Source organism: Leptopilina boulardi, unplaced genomic scaffold (genome assembly GCF_019393585.1).
Source record: "Leptopilina boulardi isolate dan_hultmark-lab unplaced genomic scaffold, ZJU_Lbou_2.1 LbouV2_162, whole genome shotgun sequence".
NCBI lineage: Eukaryota > Metazoa > Arthropoda > Insecta > Hymenoptera > Figitidae > Leptopilina > Leptopilina boulardi.
Genome location: NW_026137710.1, coordinates 2,264,390 through 2,289,372, shown reverse-complemented (window position 1 = coordinate 2,289,372; position 24,983 = coordinate 2,264,390). Strand labels below are relative to the sequence as shown.

Here is a 24,983-nt window from a genome sequence, read left to right as displayed (position 1 = left end):
TTGTTTATCTCAAGAAATATATAAAATTTATAGGAACTTTTTAAACAAAAGTTGTATGTCTCATTGCAATACATTTTTTATGATCTCAGATATTTTTGGATATTCCATATTTTTTATTTCTGATTTTTGATTGGTCAATTTTTTCTTGATGAATAAAAAAATTACTTTTTCAAATAAAAATGATTTATTTCAACAAATTATTTTTTTGGAAACACATATTTCTGAAATCGAATAAAACTAAAAAATAGCTTATATTATATTTTGAGCTCTTTTACACCATAATCAATTTATATGATTCAGCTGGAATACTATTTTTGTAAATATATTATTCTGCCTTATTGGGCTCACGCTTTTCACAAGAGTTCGTTACAACTGCTAACGAAAAGCCGTAATATTCAAGTTTTTAATTCTCCCAAAATATTCAATAAGAAGTGATTTTCAGACTTTTGATTAAACATTGCTTATAGTTTATAGCTACGTTTACGTTTTTCTTTTATCACATTCTTATACTGGATTAGTAATTATGAATAGTTGTAGATTATTAGGAAATAATTCTGACATTACTCTATACCTTATTTATAAAATATATCTTCTCGAATTTTGTCCCTCGATTTTGTTATTTGTCTGGCAGTTGAAAAAATGTTAAAATTATTAAAAATCAACATTCTGATGATTCAATTTCAATTTGTGACCTAGATTGTGTTGTGATCAGACAAATTCTCATTTGTCTGGCATCCATTTCTTTTAAAAAAATATTATTTTTAGGTCCTTTTATAGGCTTACGTATTGCAAATAGTCAAAATTGTGAAGGAAGATAGATATATAAAATATTAATTTTTTAAGACTTTAATTTCTAAAATGGTTAAAAATTAAAATTTTATTTTTTATCATTCTGTATGTTTTCAGGACCCAAATGATGCAAGAAAGAAATACAACCTCGTTTAATAATTTAAATTTAATTGGTTCAAAATTGAAGATGGTGCCTCCTATTAATGTGAATTTTCTATACACGATAATATATAATAAATTGAACGTTTTAATTTAATTTAATGTACGAGTCATCAACCCTACTCAAATCAAGAAGCACAGTACATTGCAACTTTGTGGTTATTCGAGAAGGCAATTCAACTGTAAAATTAAAAATGAAGCATAGAAAAATTGCCAATGTCTTGAAAATATTTTTAAAAAAATAGCACATAACCAAGTGTCACCGATGCTTCTCATATCACTGAATCTGATGATGACCATAATGACAATGAGCAGTCTTGTATTAAACAATCACATCTGATAAATTCCGTGGACGACAATGAAGTTACCATTGACGAAAATTTTTGCAAGGAACAGATCTACAATTAATTTCTAGTGCAACGGATGCTTCCAGTACTTATGAATCCGATGTCGATGATCAATCTCCTTTCAGTAAATCAAATATGACAAATTATGTGGACAAGGAATTTTTTTATTCTGATAAAAGCGATAAAAGCACTGACGAATCTTTTACAGATTTAAGTGATGTTGAAAATGAACAGAATTTATCAGATGAATCTGATAAAAGTGATTTTGACTCTGAATCAAATGAAGAGGAAAATTCGGAAAGTGAAGAGAAAAATACCAAAAGAACAGTTTTTACGAATTTGCTACGTGATTTTACAAAATACAAAATCACCGTAACGGCACTAACAGCATTACTGTTAATTTTAAGAAATCATACCAAACTTTCATATTTACACTTGATGCAAGAACAATATTAAAAATTGAGAAAAGAACAGCAATATCTTGGGGGTGAATATTATGTTCTGAAATTGATTCAAAAGAAGTGTATCCAGTGGGGGCCTATTTCGGTAGAGAAAAACCAGATGATGCAAAGGATTTTGTAAAGCAATTTGTGGATGAAGCTACTAAATTCATAAATAATGGACTGAAATAGGAAAACGTTAGTGTATCAATTACATTTTTGAGTTATCATACTCCGGCAAAAGCTTTCATTTTATATTTAAAAGGCCACACAGGATATGACAGTTGCTCAAAGTGTTATATAGCTGGAGAGTATGTTAAAATAAAGCCAAAGAAAAAAATACTAAAAAGAGGGGTCAAATTTGTTTCCCAGGAACTGGTCCATTCAAATTAAGAACTGACAACGATGAATTGGAATCAGATGTTCGTCCACTGATAGCAGACCTTCCTGGATTTGGTTTTATATCTTCTGTCCCCTTAGATTATGTGCATCTAATTCTTTTAGGTGTCGTAAAGAGATTAATAACACTTTGGCTAAAAGGACCCCTTTCAGTTAGGTTACCGATGCATAAAATAAACAAAATTTCAAAAAAGTTATTAGCATTACGACACAGCTGTCTTGTAGAATTCGCAAGACGTCCAAGAGGCGTTTTAACTACGTTCACTGAAAGGCTACTGAGTTTAGGACATTTCTCTTATATACACACTGAGAGAAAAAAAGCACAGAATCCGTACTGTGACGAATGCCCGCCGTGTAAAATGGGTGTCAGTATCCGTTCTTTAGTTTTGTTCAGTTGGTGTCGTTCATAGTTCAGATACTAAGCTCTAGCAGCGCGTGTGAAGCGGCAGCGGCAGCGGTGTGAACTAAGTCATACGGAATCTCTCTCATAGCGACCGTCAAATACTCAAGCCAAGCACGACATCCATTTCACATTTTAGTACGGCATCTACCACACAGTGACGCTGCTGCTGCGCTCACCTTGGTGTACAGATGCTAAACTTCTCCATTTCAGATTCCGTGCTTTTCTTCTCTCAGTGCAGGTTATTTCAAAAAAGTTAAAATAATATTTTTTTGAATAAAACAAATGCATTTTTTAATTGACTCGAGTTCTATTGAAAAATGTATTAACCAGAAAAAATTTTTTTACTGTACTATCCCTATTGAAAAAAAACACGTATAATTATACGTATAATAATACGTATAATTATACGTATAATTGTACGTATAATAATACGTATAATTATACGTATAATTGTACGTATTGTAACGTATTGTACGTATAATTGTTAGGTGCGATACAATACTTATACGACAAAGTTATTAATCAAGACAAGACAGCGGAAACACCAAGGCGAAGGAACAAGTTCTCATCAGATCACGGAAGTTAAGCAACGTTGGACGCGGTTAGTACTTGGATGGGTGACTGCTTGAATTGACATTCGACGATATTTTTTTTCGTGAAATTTAATTTGCATTTTAAAATTTCTAAAAATTTTCAGCGCAATTTTGCTACTAATTAATCTATTCTATTCTATTATTCTATTTTTAATAGAATTATAATTATACGTATAATAATACGTATAATTATACGTATTATTATACGTATTATTATAAGTATAATTAATTATACGTATTATTATACGTATAATTATACGTATAATTCTTGTTTCAAATTCGTATGTCTTATTATACGTATAATTGTACGTATAATAATACGTATAATTATACGTATAATAATACGTATAATTATACGTACAATTATATGTATAATTATACGTATTATTATACGTACAATTATACGTATAATTATACGTATTATTATACGTATAATTATACGTGTTTTTTTTCAATAGGGATGATAAAACATAATTTAAACCGTTATTAATATTTCTTATAATATTACTAATATTTTTGATAAATTATAATTTCTGTTATCTCTTTCCATCATATTAACTGAATTTAATATAGAATATTAATTTTCAGTTTAACTTGTACTCTCCAATGACACGAACACTGCTTCTTCCAATTTATATTTAAACTGACTGTTTTAGTAGAGATACCATCATTTATTGAAAGACAATATTCTCTTATTGTATTTTTGAAAAAAGGAGAACGAGTTCCATAGAATGAAATTTCTAAAAGCAAGCTACAAATAAAACTTATCAACTGGAGTCAACTGTAACTGGTGTAACGCCTATAGATACCGCAGAATAAGTATTACTTATTTACTTCTTTTCATTTTATCATTTTTTTTTAAATATTTGTAGTCTTTTTCAACAGGATTTACATAAGTACAGCTATTTTTAAAATGCATCTAATTTTCACTAATTAATATCCAGTAACTATCTGTTTTGAAATTTTTTAAAAGTTGAAATTATAAAATTGTACATAAAGTGTGTTAAATAGAAGAACCGAATATAAGTTTTTACAATTTTCAGTCAGATTTTCAATTTAAAAAAATGGTTAAATAACTAAAATATTGAATGAAATGTGTTTATAAAACCCTTAAATTACACAGGCCTGCAAAATTCGACTTTTTTTTTATTTTTGATATTGAAGTCGTTTCCTATGTAATTTTGTGCGCTGAAAACAATCCCGTGTCCCAAAATGGCTCAGCACGTCAGGATTTTGAGAAAAGTGGGGGTAAAGAGCCCAAAAACCGTGTTTTTGGGTGTTTTCAAGAATTTTTTTCTCCTTAACCTGACGTGCTAGAAACTTCTACTAGGTCTTAAATTAAAGCTTAAAGTGTGCACTTTAAGACCCATATGCGCAAGTAAAAAAAAACTTAAGGGATTTTGAGAAAAGTGGGGGGAAAGAGCCCCAAAAAAAATTTTTTACATACTTTATATCGCAGTGGTTTTTTATGTATTTTTGTGCGCTGAACACGATCCCGGGTTCCAAAATGGCCTAGAACGACAGGATTTTGAGAAAAGTGGGGGTAAAAAAATAAAAAAACGCGTTTTTAGGGTTTTTTTAATATTCCTCTCCTTAACCTAACGTGATAGAGACTTCATCCCCCCACTTTTCTCAAAATCCCTTAAGTTTTTTTTGACTTGCGCATATGGGTCTTAAAGTGCACGCTTTAAGCTTTAATTTAAGACCTAGTAGAAGTTTCTAGCACGTCAGGTTAAGGAGAAAAAAATTCTCGAAAACACTCAAAAACACGTTGTTCAGACTCTTTACCCCCACTTTTCTCAAAATCCCTTAAGTTTTTTTTACTTGCGCATATAAGTCTCAAAGTGCACACTTTAAGCTTTAATTTAAGACCTAGTAGAAGTTTATAGCACGTCAGGTTAAGGAGAAAAAAATTCTTGAAAACACCCAAAAACACGGTTTTTGGGCTCTTTACCCCACTTTTCTCAAAATTCTGACGTGCTGGGCCATTTTGGGGCACGGGATCGTATTCAGCGCACAAAATTACATAGGGAACGACTTCAATATCAAAAATAAAAAAACCATGCAGGCCTGTGTTACATATATATAAAAAAGGACTAATTTACTACAATTTTATTTGAAAATATAGAAATATTTTTTGGCATTTGTTCTTGATTACTTTGGAGAAGTCTCATCAGTTTAATGTTTTAAAGTCAAAATTATCGTGACAAAAGCAAACATTATAATTTTGAAAATTTCGACTTAAATAATTTAATTAATAATTTAAAATTCATTAATATGCTTAAAAAAATTTCAAATTTAAAGTTTTTAGAAAATCATATTTTGGAAATCAAAACTTGGTTAAAAACACTTTTTTAGAAATCATATTTGTTAAGAGGTTATATACCTTTTCATGTGTCAAAAAATCGATTTTTTTACTGCATATATCAAAAGTACATACTATCTAGAATTGATATTTTTTTGGTCAAAAAACCAAATTTTAAATCCCTAAAATCATGATTTTTGAGAAAAAATCATCGCCATTTCTAGAAAAATTGTTTTTTTCAAAATCCTTCGTTCAGGCACCAGGTAATATATTATACTAACGAAATTTCCATTATTTTTACTTTTAGTTATATTCTAGCTGACTTATTGCAGTCACCGCAAGCAGCTATCAAAAAAGGTGTTTTAGTGCAAGGTCTGCAGTTTCCTCAATTATTAATATTTTTTAATAAAAATTTATATACATGTATATTACATATTTCGATGTACTTGCAAGTACATCGAAATATGTACTATTCGATAAAATAAACTTCGTTTTAAAAGAATTGTAAAAAACGGATAAAATTTTTTTTAATTCGTCTCTTTCGGCTCCCATGAAGGTATATAACTCCTTATTAAAACATTTTTTAGAAAACTGATTTATTAGAAAAAGCTTTTTTTTAAAAAACTTCATAAATATTCTTATACGTTACTTTTTTTATTATATGAGGCATTTCATATGAGAATACAGGGTCATGTCTCAGATTTTTCTCAAAATTCGGTAAATTGTAGTTATAGTGATGCTAAATAAGTGTACAAATTTTGAATTTGAAATTTTTAATATTTTTCGAGATATTTACAATAACAAATTTGAGCAATATTTTTTTGCTTTACTTATAACTTTTTTCCTATTAAAAATAGAGAAAAATGTTGTAAATTTTTTTACGCGGAAGATCTTAAACTTTTAGAAAAAAATATTTTTTAAAAAAAAATATTAATTTTTAAACAATTTATTAAAAAAAAATTGTTTATAACTTTAAAACAAGTTCTCCCTCATTTAGAAGCGCGAAAAAAATCATGAATATTGTTTAAATCATAATAAATCGATTGTTAAATTTTTGAGATGGCATTATTTTTTGTTTTCGAGATATTAATTAATTAACTAACAAAAGTTAAAAAAAAATGATATATTTTACGAACAAATAAAATTAGAGTAATTTGAAAAACACCATTAGAATTCTTATCAAAATCCGCATCCAACGAGCCCTATATGAACTATTTTGGATAAACGGGTGTTAAATTAATAATTAATAATAAAAATCGGACAAGTGCGAGTTACACTCGCATTAAAACCGAGGGTTCCGTACCCTTAAACCTAAAATTTGAGGGGTTTAAAGTTTGAAGGCCTAGATAGAAAACATAGACATATTCATAGACATAAACATAGAACATAATCTACGCATAAATTTGAAAATAATGTGAGCGCATAGATTTGAAAATAAATTAATAAAACTAAAAAATAATAAAAATATCAAAAAATAAAAAATGTCAAAAGATAATAAAAATAGTAAATGGTAAAAAATAGAAAATGGCAAATTATAAAGAATGGCAAAACACTACAAAAAAATATAGCAAGCACAAATTGGAGTTGAAAAAAAATCAAGAATTTGCCCCAAAAAAAGGAAGAAAATTTTATCTTTCCAGGTCAAAAATTGTAAAACTTAAGGAAAAAGTCCACTTTTTAAAAAAATTGTATGTTTTGAAAAAACTCAATTAAAAAATTTTTTTGGTGAAAAATCATGATTTTTATCGAAAATTATCAGTTTTTCCTTGAAAACGCTATAATAATCAACTTCAATCGTTCTCGCTATATTTTTTTGTAATCTACACGCAAAATTACGTAAAAGTGTATACACTGGGACCTGAGTTTAGCGGCAGGTTTGGTGGGTCGTTCGCTAAACTCAGTAATGAGATTTCCCGAAATCGGCGTCAGCAATCAGGGCCGTACGAACTACTTGAAATACGAAATCCTTAAACTCTTTTTTTGAAAATTCTTCATCTTATAATACATAATATTTTTATTGCAATAATTATTATAATTATATTTTAATTTTTAGATTTTATTATAATTATAAACAGTAATAAGTAATACTTAAAATTACTTTTAATAAAAATTCAAATAATTGTACTCACATCAGACAAGAAAGGGGAAAAACTCACCATTTGCCTTATAAATTTTAAATTTATTTGAAATTAAATAATATAAATTTCATCAAATATAACATTGAGAGCAAATATTAAAATTAAGATTTTCATAAAGTAAATTTATAAATTTGCTGGGAGTGAAAACAAAAATAAAAGTATACATGTATATAAATAAGCCTTTATAATTTAACAAATATTTTATTTAAAATTAAAGATTAAAGAACCTTGTACCTCCCAGACAAACGTCTCCGCTTGGTACTCATTTTCAACTAGAAGGAACCGCGTTGCCTTACTTCTACGCTCCTGCTCGAGTCGGAGCATCTTACGCTTACCGCTTAATTACCATCCTATTGTTGCCGTTTCCGAGATTTCGCTAAACTCGGGTCGCAGTGTATATTTGAAACTCTTTAGATAAAATTTTCTTCGGTTTTTGAGGAAAATTCATGATTTTAAACGAAAATTATCAGTTTTTGCTTGAAAACGCTATGATAATCAACCCGAATCGTTCTCGCTATATTTTTTCTATAATCTACACGTAAAAATACGTAAAAAAGTATAAATTTGGATCTCTTAGGATAAAATTTTCTTCTTTTTTTATTCGAAAAATCCATGATTTTTTCTAAAAATATGAGTTTTCCTTAAAAACAATATGATCATCAACTCCAATCGTGCTCGCTATATTTTTCCTGTAATCTACACGCAAAAATACGTAAGTATACCAAATATGAACTGTCTTGGTCAAATAGTGTGTGCGCTAGGTGGATTAAACGCTTTTTTTCAAAATTTTTGATTTTTCCTTGACAACGCTATGTAAATTGATCCGAATCATGTTCGCTATATTTTTCCTGTAATTTTCACGTAAAAATACATAAGTGTACCAAATTTGAGCTCTCTATGTAAAAAGATGTGGCAACCAGAGGGGGGGTACATAGTCATTTTCAGGGATTTTTCGTAAAAATTCATGGTTTTTCCTTGACAGCGCTATGATAACACTGCCCAGCAAATTTCAAATTTTTTCTGCGAATAACACGGGACATAGTGTTTCCGAATGGATTTTTTGTGCTGAACACAAATCCGGGGTCGAAAACTTCCTATCACGTCACATTTTCGAGAAAATAGGGGTTGAAATCCCACAAAACAGAGTTTTTGGAGATTTTTGAAAAATTATACAGCGAAAACCTGAATGGTACAAACTTTGCTGATATCAGAAATTAAAGTTTAATTCACGCCCTTTCAAACGAGCCCTATTCGAAATTGATCGCACTCACCCTTAGAGCAGGGGGTGTGTTTTTGTCTAGGGGTGCACGAAAAAAATGTACACATAACATAAAAATTCAAAATGGGTAACAATTCAATAAATCATGATAGGTAAGGGGTTTTCGAGGTCGTTGATTACGAATCTGAAGTCAGATTTCAAAAATTCAAAATGGCGGATCCAATATGGCGGATGTCAAAATAAAAATTTAAAACAATTCACTTGAAAATGGTCACTCGGGGGTTTTTGGGGTCGCTGATAACAAATCTGAAGTCAGATTTCAAAAATTCAAAATGATTTATTGAATTGTTATCCATTTTGAATTTTTATGTTATGTTTACATTTTTTTTGTGAACCCCTAGAAAAAAACACACCCCCTGCTCTAAGGGTGAGTGCGATCAATTTCGAATAGGGCTCGTTTGAAAGGGCGTGAACCAACATTTAATTTCTGATATCAGCAAAGTTTGTACCACGTCAGGTTTTCGCTGTATAATTTTTCAAAAATGGCCAAAAACCCTGTTTTGTGGGGTTTCAACCCCTATTTCCTCGAAAACGTGATGTGATGGGAAGTTTTCGACCCCGGATTCGTGTTCAGCACAAAAAATCCGTTCGGAAACAATATTTTCCATGTTATTCGCAAAATCGATGCAGGGCAATGTAATCAATTCCTATGAGATTCGCTATATTTTTTCTGTAATCTACACGCCAAAATACATATGTATACCAAATTTCAGCCCTCTAGATAAATTCGTGTGGCCGCTAGGGGGGGGGGGTACATGCCTTGCTTCACTAGTCTCATTAATAGGGTTCCCCCTTCGGGTACGGAACCCTAAAAATTATTTAAATAATTAATAATATTTAAGGAAATGAAGATAAACCGTCAATTCTTTTTTATTTGGAAGATCATCTAATTCTGTATTAAATAAAACCAGTGTAAATAACATTTTTAACAAATCTAAATTATTAACAGATGGTTTTCAGTCATTCTCTAAATAACATTTTATAATTAATTTTTTATTCTTGGTAATACTTAATATTCTTTTTTTGACACAGAATTAGATGGTCTTCCAAATAAAAAAAGAATTGCCAATTTATCTTCACTTCTTCAAATGTTATTAATTATTTAAATAATTTTTATTATTAATTTAACACTCGTTTATTAGAAATAGTTCATATAGGGCTCGTTGGATGCGGATTTTGATAAGCATTCTAATGGTGTTTTTAACATTACTCTGATTTTATTTGTCCGTAAAATATTTCATTTTTTATTAACTTTTGTTAGTTAATTAATTAATATCTCGAAAACAAAAAATAATGCCATCTCAAAAATTTAACCATCGACTTATTGTCACTTAAACAATATTCATGATTTTTTTCGCGCTCCTAAATGAGGGAGAACATGTTTAAAAGTTATAAACAATTTTTTTTTTAATAAATTGTTTAAAAATTAATATTTTTTTTAAAAAAATATTTTTTTCTAAAAGTTTAAGATCTTCCGCGTAAAAAAATTTACAACATTTTTCTCTATTTTTAATAGGAAAAAAGTTATAAGTAAAGCAAAAAAATATTGCTCAAATTTGTTATTGTAAATATCTCGAAAAATATTAAAAATTTCAAATTCAAAATTTGTACACTTATTTAGCATCACTATAACTACAATTTACCGAATTTTGCGAAAAATCTGAGACATGACCCTGTATTCTCATATGAAATGCCTAATATGTTCATATAATTGCATATAATAAATATAATTTTACATTAAATACATTTTAATTGAAGTTTAATACTTTTGTGTTTATTATAGGAAGAAATGCCTGCATCTATTAAGAATCAATGCAATAATCTGACAAGTCTCGACACCATCTACCTTACAAAAAATTATAATTATGACAAAATCTTGAACCGCTATTGATTTTATGATGAAGAAAAAATGTACAGTCTGAAATTTAGTAAAAAAAAGAATGCAAATTAAATAAAAATGATGATGCCAACACAACGTACGTGAATCCTGTTTTACAATTGAGATCTTAAATCCAGCAATAATAATGTTTTACGCTGAATGTGTCAATATGTATAATGGTAAATTAAATTTGGGATACTTTTTAAAAATTTCTTTGTAAAGCGCATTTGTGCTGGGAATTTAGAAAAGAGGATAAAAATTTCTAACAGCGATATAAGAGAAGGTAAAATTATTATTTCATGTAATATTAATAATTGCTATGCAATATAATTTATTCTCCAGTTGTCATAGAAAATCTCCATCTCTATTTATATTTTTCTTTACCTTTTTCTGAAATATCTTAAATTATATTAAATTAAAATTTCAGTTAAAAAAAAAATTATTACTATTATTATTGGTGTTCAGTGAACCGGGAAAACCGGGAATTTTTTTCAAATCCAAGAATTTTCTATTCATAGGGTATTTTTTATAATATGTATGAAGAATTATAATCTTTTTCATATATATAATATAAAAAATGCCCTATGAATACAAAATTCTCGTATTTGAAAAAATGCCACGCCAAACCAATAAACCATCAAAATTGACATTTTTTAATTGAAAAGCTCTAGAAAGAGATCTATGATTTTTTCAAATTTTTAAAGACATTTTATATTGTTTGAAAAAACTACTGTACTGGATTATAAGTATTTGATTTATTTATTTGTTAGTTTTTTAAGATTAAGAGAGGTAATTAAGATTTGTAAAAATCTCTTAATTATGTTAAATAAATGTGTTTACGTTCATTTAATTACTGTTTAATTTACTTGTTCCACTTTCATTTAATATAATTTTTTTTATTCAATGGAATTTCCGCTCAACATTTAGCAAATATTTACATAAATGTTTAATTAACCTTTGCGCCAAATGTTTAACGATTATTTAATTAAAATGTTCAGTCAACTTTCGCGACGAAAATTTCATGAAACTTTAATTGAAATGTTCAATCAACTTTCGAGAAGAATATTTTAAGAAACTTAAATTAATAATTAATTTTTTATTTATTATTATTATTATTAATTAATTAGTAGTATTAGTATAGTATTAATAATTAATACTTTTTATCAAAGCATGAGCATTAAGCTCAATACAATCATACGTATAAGTAGTTTTAAAGTTTTTTGTTGTATTATGTTTATTTACAACTAACCGCTATTTCCAAATTTGCAGAAAAAAACACTTCTCCAAATCAAATGCACTCTTTCTATCGGAGAGATATATTCGTCTAAATATGAATTTAAAATATCTTTTAGTATTTAGAAAAAACAATCGTTCCTTCAGTTGAGGGTATAGTTTGCAGTACATTGATCACCCTTTTTTTGAAAATTTTCTCAATAGTTCGAAAATTCATTTCGTCAGCTCGGTTGATGTCAGAATTAATCAATCCTCGATCTTCTTTCGGTTTTTAATCGATTATTATAATTAAGTATGTAGAAGATATTACATAATAATCCAACAAAAATGAGCCATCATGTTTTCGTCCCATCTTTCTTGGTAACGAGTTTCCAAAACCTTTATATCCTGGTGGAACCGTTTACCCTGCTCCTCGCTAAAATCGCCCAGATTGTCGGGAAATTTTTCAAGATGGGTGTGCAAAAAATGTAATTTTAAATTCATAAGACATCCAAGTTTATGAAAGTCTTTAATCATTTTGTCCACGATTTCCTTGTACTCAGGACTTTTATTTTTTCCCAAAAAGTTCTGAGCCACTGCTTTAAAACTATTCCCGGCATTTTTTTCCAAAGCAGTCATTGTACTAACAAGTGTAGTATCCTTGAAAAAAGTTCTGATTTGAGGTCCATCGAATACTCCTTCCTTCAATTTAGCCTCAGATAGTATAGAAAATTTGTTGGCTAGGTATTCGAAACATTAGCCAGTTTTATTAATAGCTTTTACAAACTGTTTTATTAATCCTAGTTTTATGTGGAGAGGAGGAATGAGAATTTTTGATGGATTTACTAGATGCTCATAACGAATGTTGAATGTACCAGGTTTAAACGAGGATATTCTTGTCCATTCTTTTTTTATAATGATTTACCCTATCCCACATGCACAAGTAGCAAGGATATTTCGTGAATCTAGACTGTTGTCCAAGCAAAATTGTTATCATTTTTAAATCTCTACAAATCTACCACTGATGAAGATCGTAATTGATTTTCTGAAAAAAGTGCTTATATTCTTATATTTTTCTTGCATGACTGTAGAGTGGGCTAAAGGAATTGGAGCAAATACATTAGAATTATGCAGTAAAACAGCTTTTATACTTCGTTTCGATGAATCTATAAAAAGCCGCCAATCTTTGGCATCATAACAATTCGCTTTTAATTCGTTGATAAGACCTTCAACTTCAGTGAAAACTACTAAAGATAAATCTAGATCTTTCATAAAGTATTTGCGGTATTGTGATTCTTTATTTCGGTATAAAGATACTTTTGTATTCGGCTCTAGAAGATTTTTCCTTTTTAAAAATGAAGCTTAGTACTCGGAACCGTATTTAGGTAAACCTAAATTTTGTATAAGATCATTTATTTCCAGCTGAGAATCAAGGATAAAGTAGATGATTTTTCAGTGCTTGGCGTCCATTTAACATCACTTCTAATTTCAGACTTATTAGGAGATTCTTCATCAATTTCCATTGATTTAATCTTTAGGTAGGCAATGAATTTTTTTATTCTCTTGGTCAAAAAAAAATAGAAGCAGTTACTGATTCAACACTGATGTATACGATTTTGTTTTTATTTTTATAGTTAAAACCTTTAACTTGATTACAACAAAAGAAGTAATCTTTTTTACATCGAGAACGTCTCCAAATAGTTGGAACAGAGTACTTGATATGCTCTGTATCTTTATCCTTTTTCCAACGATTCAGCATCTTTCTCCAACTATTGCAGATAATATTGGGAACCCAGTTAATTTTTTTAGGGTTATCCATTTTCAAATTAAAAATGTCTTTATAAGTTTTACGAATATCATTATTGATCCCCCCTTCAAGAGGGCGTTGAACCATTTTGTCTGGCATGCTTTGGTTCAAATAATCGTTTTACGTCAAATGAGGTACAAAGTCGATGGTCATAGATGCAAGGCCAAGCAAAAGCTGGAGAGATCATCTTAAAAGGTTTTTCTTCTGATGGTGAAACCCGACTTTTGAATTCTATGAAATGTAAATCTTTCCCGCAATCACCAAGTGCACCTGCAAAGTGAAGTGGTTGGTCCATTCAATCATTACAACATTTGCCAATTTTCGTTCAGGATATGCATCACATCGGCACAAAACTCCGCAATGTATTTTTAAAACCTTCAACATAAGGGTGATCTATGTACTGCAAACTATACCCTCAACTAAAGGAACGATTGTTTTTTCTAAACACTAAAAGATATTTTAAATTCCTATTTAGACGAATATATCTCTCCGATAGAAAGAGTGCATTTGATTTGGAGAAGCGGTTTTTTCTGCGAATTTGGAAATAGCGGTTAGTTGAAAATATACATAGTACAACAGAAAACTTTATAACTACTTATACGTATGATTATATTGAGCTTAATGATCATGCTTTGATAAAAAGTATTAATTATTTTCGAGATGAAAATTTGCCACAACTTTTTCTTCTTTGGCTATTTGGTAGTAAGCCGTGTGAAAACTTTTTCCGCGCTGCAAAATCAATGACTTCTACTCTATTTACGGTTATAAATTTTAATATGTTAGAGTTCACACAGCGCATTAATAGTATTCAATTTCAAACGCAAATACGAAAAGTGACGGAAAAAGAATTTAACTTTCTCGTGCCGAAAAAAGAGTTCAACCCGGTCTTCAAATCTCAAATATTCTTTGATTCTTACCCATTGAAAGTGAAATTTTGAATATTGTATCACGATCGCTACAAGAAACTATTAAAAAAGCTTCCGAACTTAGCATAAATGTTAAGAATAATTCAACTATTCCATCTTCCATCTTCTTTAAAACTACCTAAACAAATTACAAATAGTACCTCATCTATTTCGATGGAAGATGAAGACATTGAGACTGACAATGAATCTGTAATAAATAATGAGTCTGTGATAGGTATTGTAACATTTGCAATTTCCAATCTTGATAAGGGAGATAAAAGTGTTTATCAGGAAGACGAAATTCTAGAAGATTTATCAGTTATATTAGAGAGTGAAAACGAGTTTGACAAAAAAAGTGAGAGTGAAACCAAATTATCACTAAAAAGACCTTTCGTGAACTATACTAATTCCAAAGGAAAATCAGTAATTATTTTGAAATCAACATTATGTTAGTTACTTTTTAGCGGATATAACAAATTAAGTAGTGAAAAATTCGACTGACAGCGATTCTTCTAATGAAAATTTAATTGTTATAAATGAAAATATCGCGTAAAACTCAAAAGGTATTTTATGCATTTGTTCACCTTGGTTTTTTATTGAAGGGAATACTTTAAATCCAAATAAAATGAATATTATTTACTCCACTATTTATATAAGATATTATGTTTGTTCGTTATCTGTAAGTCCGTTTTTTAATACAGCTGAAGCACACTACAGTGAAAATGTCATTGAAAGTATTAACAAGCTTGTATTTTCTACTTAATTAATTGTTTGTTTATACCGAATTAGCCTGCAGCAGTATCCGGGTACAGTTCCGCAAGAGGTCCACCTCCGATTTGAATGAAACTTGATATAATAACATATTTTGGTGCGCTGATTATGAAAATAATAGTGAAAATTGGCGCAAATTTGGTTATCATGGTGAAAACCATAAAAAACACCATAAAATCAAGGTTTTTTGCGATTAACTCATAAAAAACCACAAAATTTCGAAAAATGTTTGAAACAAAAGTTGAAGGTCTCAAAAGAACACACATTTTATATCCTATACATTTTTTACCAAATGTGATTATTTTTCGAGAAAAATAAAAAAAACCATAAAAATTAATACATAATATAGCAATCAGTCATCCTATCTGTGAACTGCTGCTAATGATCTCACCGACTTTGTCCGCAAAATAATTTCGGCCATATCCGACCCATTTTGCCAAGGTGGTTTTAAAATTTATACGAATAGTATCTTACGCTGTCAGTTTCCCCGTACATCGAGTTACGTGAACTGCTTCTGTAGATCCCACACGACTTTGTTTACAGAATACTTTCGGCCATATTCGACCCCCCCCCCTCCCCCCCCGCCAAGGTTTTTTTAAAATGCATATAAAGAATACTTAACGCGAAATAAATCTTGTTGTCGCTAAAAGTATTTCATATGTCACAAAAAAAATTGAAGCCATACTACAAGCACAAGTGGTCCATTGGTTAACACTCTCGATTGATGTGCGATAAGTTCGAAGTTCGATTCTCATCACAATATCAACATTTATTCATTAAATATAAAGTCATGTAATATTATCTAAATATTATTTTAATATTACAATGTAATGTTACCCCAATATTACTTGTAATATTACCTTAGTATTACTTGTAATATTATATCAATATTACATGCAATATTACCTTAATATTTCCTGTAATATTATCATAAGGCGGACAATTTGATGTTACTGTAACATTACTGTAATATTATGAATCTTTCATGTAATATTACTGTGATATTAAGGTAATATTACATGCTGCTTGGGTCGCTGAATCCGAATTTCATGTCAGATTTTAAAAATACAAAATGGCGGATCCAATATGGCGAACAAAATTTTTAAAAATCATTAGATTTGCTTGAAACTCGTTGTTCGGAGGTTTTCGGTGTCAATGATTATGAATCTGACATCAGATTAAGTACAGGAACGTGTGCAGGAACATAAGTTACCTAAGGTTTCTTTACAGGTCCCGTTGTTTGAAAGATTAAAACAAATTTTTAAAATAAAATTCTTGTACATGAACCTCCACAGGATCCCATCCATGAACCTTTGTTACTGAATGTTAACAATTTTACTTGTTTATTTTACTTGTTTTTGCGCAATAAGTTTCTATGGCTCTAACATCTGCGCGAAGAATTTTTTTTAATTAAGTGTATTAATATATATTCATCACAAAATTAAAATTTTCTTTATAGTATTTTAAAAAATCTACCTTGAATACTACGTGGAATCCTCTTATGGTTCCTACAAATGTTACTTAGCATGAAAAGAAAGTGAAATATTTTTCTTTACAGGATCATACGAGTGTTCCTGTGTAGGAACTTTAGCATGAAATTATTTTTATACATTTTCTTGTACAAGGATCTGCAAAGAAACCTTAGTAACTAATGTACTTGCACAGGTTCCTGTACAGGATTTTGTACTGGATTCCTGTTTCAATATCCTGCAACGGATCTTAGTGGGATCCTGCGTAGGATTCTTAACAACGTTGCTCTTGGATTAGGTTTAAACAAAAAGTGTCCCCCATCCAATTTTGCTTTGAATTCTCATTCTAGTATCAGAACTGAGTAATTTGAGCGGAAAATGAAAATCTTCTATGGAAGGAATAAAAAAACTCAATTTTTCGTAATATTTTGTAGGTTAATTGTTCTAGCTTAAACGTTCACCTTAAGCAACATTTATATTATAATTAATCTTTTAACTTTAGTGAATTCTGACGGCTATTAGGATTGGCAATACGTCATCTGGTGTTTACCTACTTCGGACGACCGACCGTTTTTCGTCTTTCTTTAATTAAAACGACAGAAAGAGACATAAAAAGCAAAATGTCTGACGAAGTAGGTAAAAGTAACTATACCGCCAATCCCAATATCTTCTTGTTCACTAAAGATAAAAGATTAATTAAACGACCATTTTGTAGGGAGTTTTATAAACTTTCAAATGAATATTATAATCTTTGCAATTAAAATAATACCAGGTGTGTAAATATGAAACCGGAATTTGCACATAAATGGCAGTAGCTATAAATTTAATTACCAACAAATCGCGTTATTGGCTCCATTTTATTGTTTTAACATGTGACAAAGATTTACGAACTCTAACAATACAAGTTTTACATAACAGTATAGTTTTTAATTGTGTTTTAATTGTGTTTAGCTGTGGACAGCTTTAATTTTTTGTTACCACTTAAATAAAACTGCTGCAGAATCACTTTGCATGCTTGTGGAAGCTTACGGTGAACATGCCCTTGGTAAATTACAGTGTTTTAAGTGGGATCCTGTACAGGAATTTTTAGCTGGGAACATTTTATACATATTGAAAAACGGGGTACAATGTAAAAGTCACGCGCCTCGGAGCGTACTCTTCGCGCGCACAATGTATGCTTTTATATATATATATATATACTAGAGGGGCTACGCCCACCTGCGCGCCAACCCCCTTGTTTTAATCATTTTTTTTTAATTTTCCATTGATCTTATTTTTCCAAATGAACCACGTATTTCAAAGAATTATTATTACAAATTCATTGAAATCTGAATAAATATTATTAAAATTAAAATTATTAAATTTTAATTAAGAAATTAATTAAATTAATAATAAATAAATAATTAAATAAATTAAAATCGACATTGTGCGATTCCAAGTGAGATTTTGACTTTTTCGGAGTAGGTTAACCGATAGCAATGAAACTTTGGAATTTTGTTATATATAGTAAGACTAATCTTTAACGTAAATTTCAGCCTAAAATATTTGTTAGTTTACGAGATTTGCAATAATAACAAAAAATTTAAAACTGCTATATCTTCCGTTCTAATAAACGGATTAAGGTCTACTTTTTTTTAAAATGTTAAGGAAAATGAGAGGAATAAATCTCTTTGAGAACATTTTTTTATAATTTTACAACTAAAAAAATTATTAAATAATAATTGAATAACTTTCGCGCGACTATCTAAAATTCAATCACTTAAACGCTAAAATGATCTTACCTGTGTTTTCTTTAATGTTCCAAAGGATTTTTATTGTAAATGTAAGTTTAACTTAAGAAATTTTATTAATTTATTAGTATAAACAATTGAGATTTCTGCTAGTTGACGTGCAGACGACATTGCGCACGCAGCATTCTCACATAGCCAATTTAGTCCACGAATCACGTCAGTTGGTTACAGGAGAATGCTGCGTCCGCAATGTCGGCAATGCAATATTCAGTCTTGGTTTTTTAGGTCGCTGATTACAAATCTGATGCTACTTTTCGAAAATTCAAAATGGCGGATCCAATATGGCGGACAAATTTTTAAAAAACTTATGAATTTTCTTAAAACCAACAAAGGTAGGACTAGAAAATAGTTTATACAGTACAGCTAATATTATTGTTTGACTAACCAATGAAGATAAGACTAGATAACAGAGCGGACAGTTAAGCCAAAACTAGTTTTGGTCCAACCACTAAAGATAAGACTAGATAATAGACCGGACAGTTAAGCCAAGACTAGTTTTGGTCCAACCACTAAAGATAGGACTAGATTAAAGACCGGACAGTTAAGCCAAGACTAGTTTTGGTCCAACCACTACAGATAAGACTAGATTAAAGACCGGACAGTTAAGCCAAGACGAGTTTTGGTCCAACCAGCAGTTTACTAAACCTTATAGTTTAGTATAGTGCCAGTCGCAGCATTAGAATATCTTTTTATTAATAATTGCTTATTTTTGAGGACAATAAAACTGTGATTTTTTAATATTTCTGGTACTGCTGGTGCGTCGTTGAATCTTTTTTTGAGAAACCTGTCTACACTCTCATGCATTTTACGACTGTAATAAAATACTTTAATACTTGTAAAATAGTTCTCTCCCCATTTTACAAGTTTTTTATGAGATAAAATTGTTTCGGACGGTTTGCATAGAAGACTATTTCGTGCAGCTTCTCTTTTGAATGTCGCTCCAATGCCATCTGAAGCTCCTTTTCTGTGCGCAGTTGCATGGACATGCCATTCAGCACTAATTCCAAAATCTTCTTCATGATGGACCAAGTTATTCATTCGATATTTGTTTTTAAAATGTTGCTTGGCTCCATCGCTGTAATAAATAACTTTTTTTATATTTATACTTTTCTTTAAATAAGGAATTAACATTTTCTGAATTGTGTAAACAGCTGCAGCATCATGTCGAGTACTTTCTGATAAAAATACAAGACTCTTGTGTTTAATTTCGTTACCTTCCTTGTAATAAACTACAACGGGAAAGACTGTACATTGCGTGTTGTTAAAATGGAACGCTTGAGAGGCATCTTGAACAATATATTTGTAGTTTTCAGTAAAGTCTAAAATAATTAAAACTTTACCATCATCTAAATTGTTCTTTCTATCAGAAAAGAACTGCGACTGTTGCTTTGCCAAAAATGAGTGTGGTTTTAGAAGTTAAAGCTTATTACTAAATTCTTCTATATATTCTGCTGTAGCGACAATGCGTGTTTGCAAAGTTGATCTGTCTGTGCTAGTCCATACACTAAATTGTACATGTTTAATATTCTGTTCATCCAATAATTGCTGTAAGGATTTTCGCAAGTTATTTGCTTTAAACAATCCTTATAGTTTTTTATTGGACTTTCAGAATGTTGAGTTAGTTTTTCAATATCAATTGCATCTACTAGTAACATAACATTTTGATGAATGATACATACACAGAGAGAATGTGTTTTACTGCCTCCAGCAAGAAAACATTCTTTTGGACGAAGTAGGGCAAATTTGCTAAAACTTACAGGAACATTTTTATTGATTTCTTTGTATACACAAAAAAGATCCTTTAAATCCAAAAGCAAAAGACGTTTTTGTTTTAAAGAACTTCCGTTTTCATCTTTTACGGAGACTACGTCTTTTTTACCAGCCATTACCGTACTGTTTTCGTCACTAGTATAAAACTTTACTACATTTTCAACAGTTGATGCTGGTAATGCTCTACCAGCCTTCGCTGTAGTTTCTGCCAAAATGCCATTAGAAATTCTGAAGTCTATAGCCTTCTTAGCAAATTTCCAACTGCAGCCAAATTATTCTGAAATTTTGTTAGCAATCCATTTTTTTGGAAGTATAGAAAGAATGCGTAATCTCAATGGATCATTAATTGGCAAACTTGCAAATTTTTCTTTTAAATCGGATATCATTTCTTCCAATTCAACTTCTCTTTGGGAACGAACAATCACTGGATTTTCAGTATCATTCTCCACATCAGTGCTCAAATCCATTGTATTTAATTCATGCACTGACGCTTCAGAGTCTTTTACATGGATTGCAGGTTCATGACTTTTACGTCTGCACTCCCAACAAACCTTACCTGAATCAGGAAGCTCTGGAAATTTTTGCTTCATACCTACCGGTATTTTCCGCAAATCTTTACCTTTGTGGTTAGAAACACCAAAGGCTTCAAAAGGATTGCAACATCGGTCTCTATGAACGATGTTCTTATTTGACATTTCGATGTTTATTAATATTCAAAGAAAAAAAGAACTAAAAAAACAAAATAAAAAAAAATAAAGTAAAATAATTAAATTAAAATAAATAATAATGTTATTATATTAAAATATTAAGTGTAGAAAAGGTGGGAAAAGATAGGAAGAATTTCAGAAACTGCAAAAGTTTACAGAAATTCTTTATGGAAATGTAAGTAGGATATAAAAGGGTAGAAACAGTAAGGATGATATTAATAAAAATGTATAAGTTTACTATAATAAAAATGTTTTCAATTAATAGGAAAGGTTAATTTTGGATAGTTGTCCATGACAAAGTTCGTCTGCTCTAGTTTGCTGTTAGACAAAGAATACACGAGATGAAGATGGATGAAAGCGTATGCCGCTTAGTGGGGTAGTGGGGGTTTGCTGCTTGGTAGAACGAAGCAACGCGCTGATTGGCTTACCTGAATCCATCACTAGACGCAACTGCGCTTGCGCCGTTATTATCTTCATTGGTAAAAATTAGCGGGCTTATATGAAACGCTATAATATAATAATATATTTAAAGTATAATAAAAAAATTATAAGTGTCAAATTTATTGTTCTTATATTTAGTTAAAATGTTTTTTAATCAACATTAATTTTTATAAATTATTTTGAAATTAATTTTTAGTAGGGATATTTATTGTTGACAGTTACAATGGACTTTTCATAAAACTCAACATTTAAATTAAAATATATTAATTAATAAATTATAAAAGAATTTTAATTAATTTTATAAATACTAGTAGTAAAAATAATAGTAAATAAACCTATACTTGCACTTATTAAATCCTATACAATTATTTACACTTAATAATAATAATCTTAAAATAATTGCTAAAACTAAATAATGATTGACAAAACGTTACAAGTAAACATAAAAACAATAAGTGTGTTAATAATTTTAAAAGTCTTAATAATGCAAGTAAATAGGTTATTTATTAAAAGTGCAAGAATTATTTATAAACTTAAATTAAATACATTTCCTGGATAATTAATTAATTGACCTACTTTAATTTAAAAGTTAATTTTTAAAAAATGACCATTTTAACTATTAACGAAAGTTATTTAAGAAATTTAATGTTGATTATAAAACACTTCAGCTAAACATAAAACTATAAATTTAGCACTTATTATATTTTTTGGTGTATTCTAAATATTTTATTACATTTGCAATTGCGTCTGTTAACGGTCATTGATACCTTTGTATGATAGCGATCGAAATATGGAAACGACTGTTTTGTTATGTGTCACACAAAATATATTCATTAAAAATTGTTTCAAATTTTTATGGTTTTCTTAGTAGGTCTAAAAATAGTCTTAACTAAACAAGCCCCAAATGATGAGTTTTAAGAAAATTCATAAGTTTTTTTAAAAATTTGTTCGCCATATTGGATCCGCCATATTGAATTTTTGAAAAGTAGCATCAGATTCGTAATCAGCGACCCAAAAACCCCCAAATGATGTGTTTTAACAAAATTCATAAGTTTTTTTAAAAATTTGTCCGCCATATTGGATTCGCCATTTTGAATATTTGAAAAGTAGCATCAGATTCGTAATCAGTAATCCAAAAAACCACCAATTGATGAGTTTTAGGAAAATTCATAAGTTTTTTTAAAAATTTGTCCGCCATATTGGATCCGCCATTTTGAATTTTTAAGAAGTAGCATCAGATTCGTAATCAGCGTTCCAAAAAAACCCCCGAGTAATAAATTTCAAGTGAATTTAAGCAGTTTTGAAAAATCATCCGCCATATTAGAGTCGCCATCTTGGATTTTTAAATATTCCATTTTGCATTTTAAAGTAGACATAAATAGCTAAAATTTAAGACGTCATAGAACAATTTCTGTCAAAATGAATTTCATTGGCATATGAAATTAGAATGAATTTAATGAATGCTGAACACATTTTCAGCCATATTAAATCGGCCATCTTGAATTTCCTTTTTGGCCACTTTGCATTAAAAAGTAGACTTAAAGAGCTAAATTTTGGTCCCTATTAGAACTCTCTAGGTCAAAACAAATTTTGGGGGGATAGGGGTCTCCCGTTCAGAAAGAATGCCGCATATATATATATATATATATATATGGGGGGTAAAATTCGTGTAGCGTAAAAAGTGAAAAAAAGTTAATCGGATCGGGCTGTAACTTGCACCTAGTTTAGCCCTAGGGGTGAGTACTTTAACTTTATATTTTAAATATTGAATTTTTAAAAACTTAATGGATTCGCTTAAAACTTGTTACTCGGGGGTTTTTGGGGTCGGTGATTACAAATCTGAAGTCAGATTTTAAAAATTCAAAATGGCAGATCCAATATGGCCGACATATTTTTTAAAAATTCAATGGATTCGCTTAAAACTTGTTACTCGTGGGTTTTTAGGGTCTCTGATTGCGAATCTGAAGTCAGATTTTGAAAATATTAAATAGCGAATCGAATATAACAACAAACTTATTCCAAAATTGATCTGATTTATATAAAATTTTGTTGTTTTATAGCTTCCACAAAAGAGTTGAAATTCATCTCTTTTTTACAGTGTTTGAGAACCTTTACCCCAACAGTAAAACCTTAATATTTACTACAGATTTAAAAAAGCCATATTAAAAACTCCTGAGTTAGAAGTATCAAATTAATTAATTAATTTAATATTTTCAAAATTTGGCTTCAGATTCGTAAACAGCGACCCCAAAAACCCCCGAGTAACAAGTTTTAAGCGAATTCATTGAATTTTTTAAAAATATGTACGCTATATTGGATACGCTATATTGGATACGCTATATTGGATACGCTATGTTGAATTTTCAAAATCTAACTTCAGATTCGTAATCAGGGACCCCAAAAACCCCCGAGTAACATGTTTTAAGCGAATCCATTACGTTTTTAAAAATCTGTCTACCATATTCGATCCGCCATTATGAATTTTTGAATTCGCCACTTTTTATTTGAAAGAGTATGAGCTCACGGTTATTTTCAGCTATAATAAGTCAATTTTCGTTTAGTAAATTTTTGGACAGAGCTCTGGGCCGATTAACGTGAAACGTCCCATATATGTATGACTACTAATCGGGATATACTTTTTTCGTCTCTTTGGATCTTCAAGAGAACTTCGGTGTTGTAGGTCGTTTGGGGTTTCAGACCTAATACCCTTTATATTACGTACGCGTTAGACTATGAAGTATACATAATTTCAATGTAATATTCATTTTGATTATCAGAAATTTTGGAACTTTTTAGTACATTTTTCTTGATATATAAACAGAAACTCGATTTTATCTTTTTGGTCTTCAATTACTCATGACACATAATAGAATAGAAATGAACAAAAAAAATTAAAGTGCCTCGACCTTTGGGTTGATATTGGTTCGGACCCACTGTGTAAGGAATAAAATTTTTTGTAATAGATAAAAACCCCTTCTTTTAGGTATAAAAATTTGGAAGTAAATAAAATAAATTTAGTAATAAAAAAAATGTTTAAAGAAAGTCACTGAGATATGGTACTAACTCCTTAATAATTTAATACCTTACTTGAAAAAAACTTGATGTTGAACCACCGTTAAGAGATCCATATTTTATCTTGGTTTGTTTTGCAAGATCATCTGCACTATTTATAGAAACATCCATTTTATCAGCAGTCAAAAATGCTGCCAAATTAGCCGTGTAAGAGGAGACCATTATCAATACGAAGAACCACCACATACCAGCAACCATTCGGATAGACGGGGCCCTGTTATTATTAATTATGGTTATAATTTTATGTCACTATTTAATTTATTTAATATTAGCCCAAAATATAAAATAGGTACTGGACAGGATTTTTA

The 24,983-nt window shown here is 29.8% G+C and overlaps 1 protein-coding gene across 3 annotated transcripts in view; it reads right to left on the bottom strand.

Annotated features, from left to right (window-relative positions):
- Nucleotides 1-24,983, bottom strand: part of LOC127277003 (glutamate receptor ionotropic, kainate 2-like) — a 590,803-nt gene that overhangs the window by 162,979 nt on the left and 402,841 nt on the right. For all 3 annotated transcript variants that reach the window (XM_051297788.1, XM_051297790.1, XM_051297789.1), the window contains one exon: nt 24,691-24,889. In XM_051297788.1, coding sequence (XP_051153745.1) covers nt 24,691-24,889 — 199 coding nt within the window. The remainder of the gene's footprint in view (nt 1-24,690; nt 24,890-24,983) is intronic.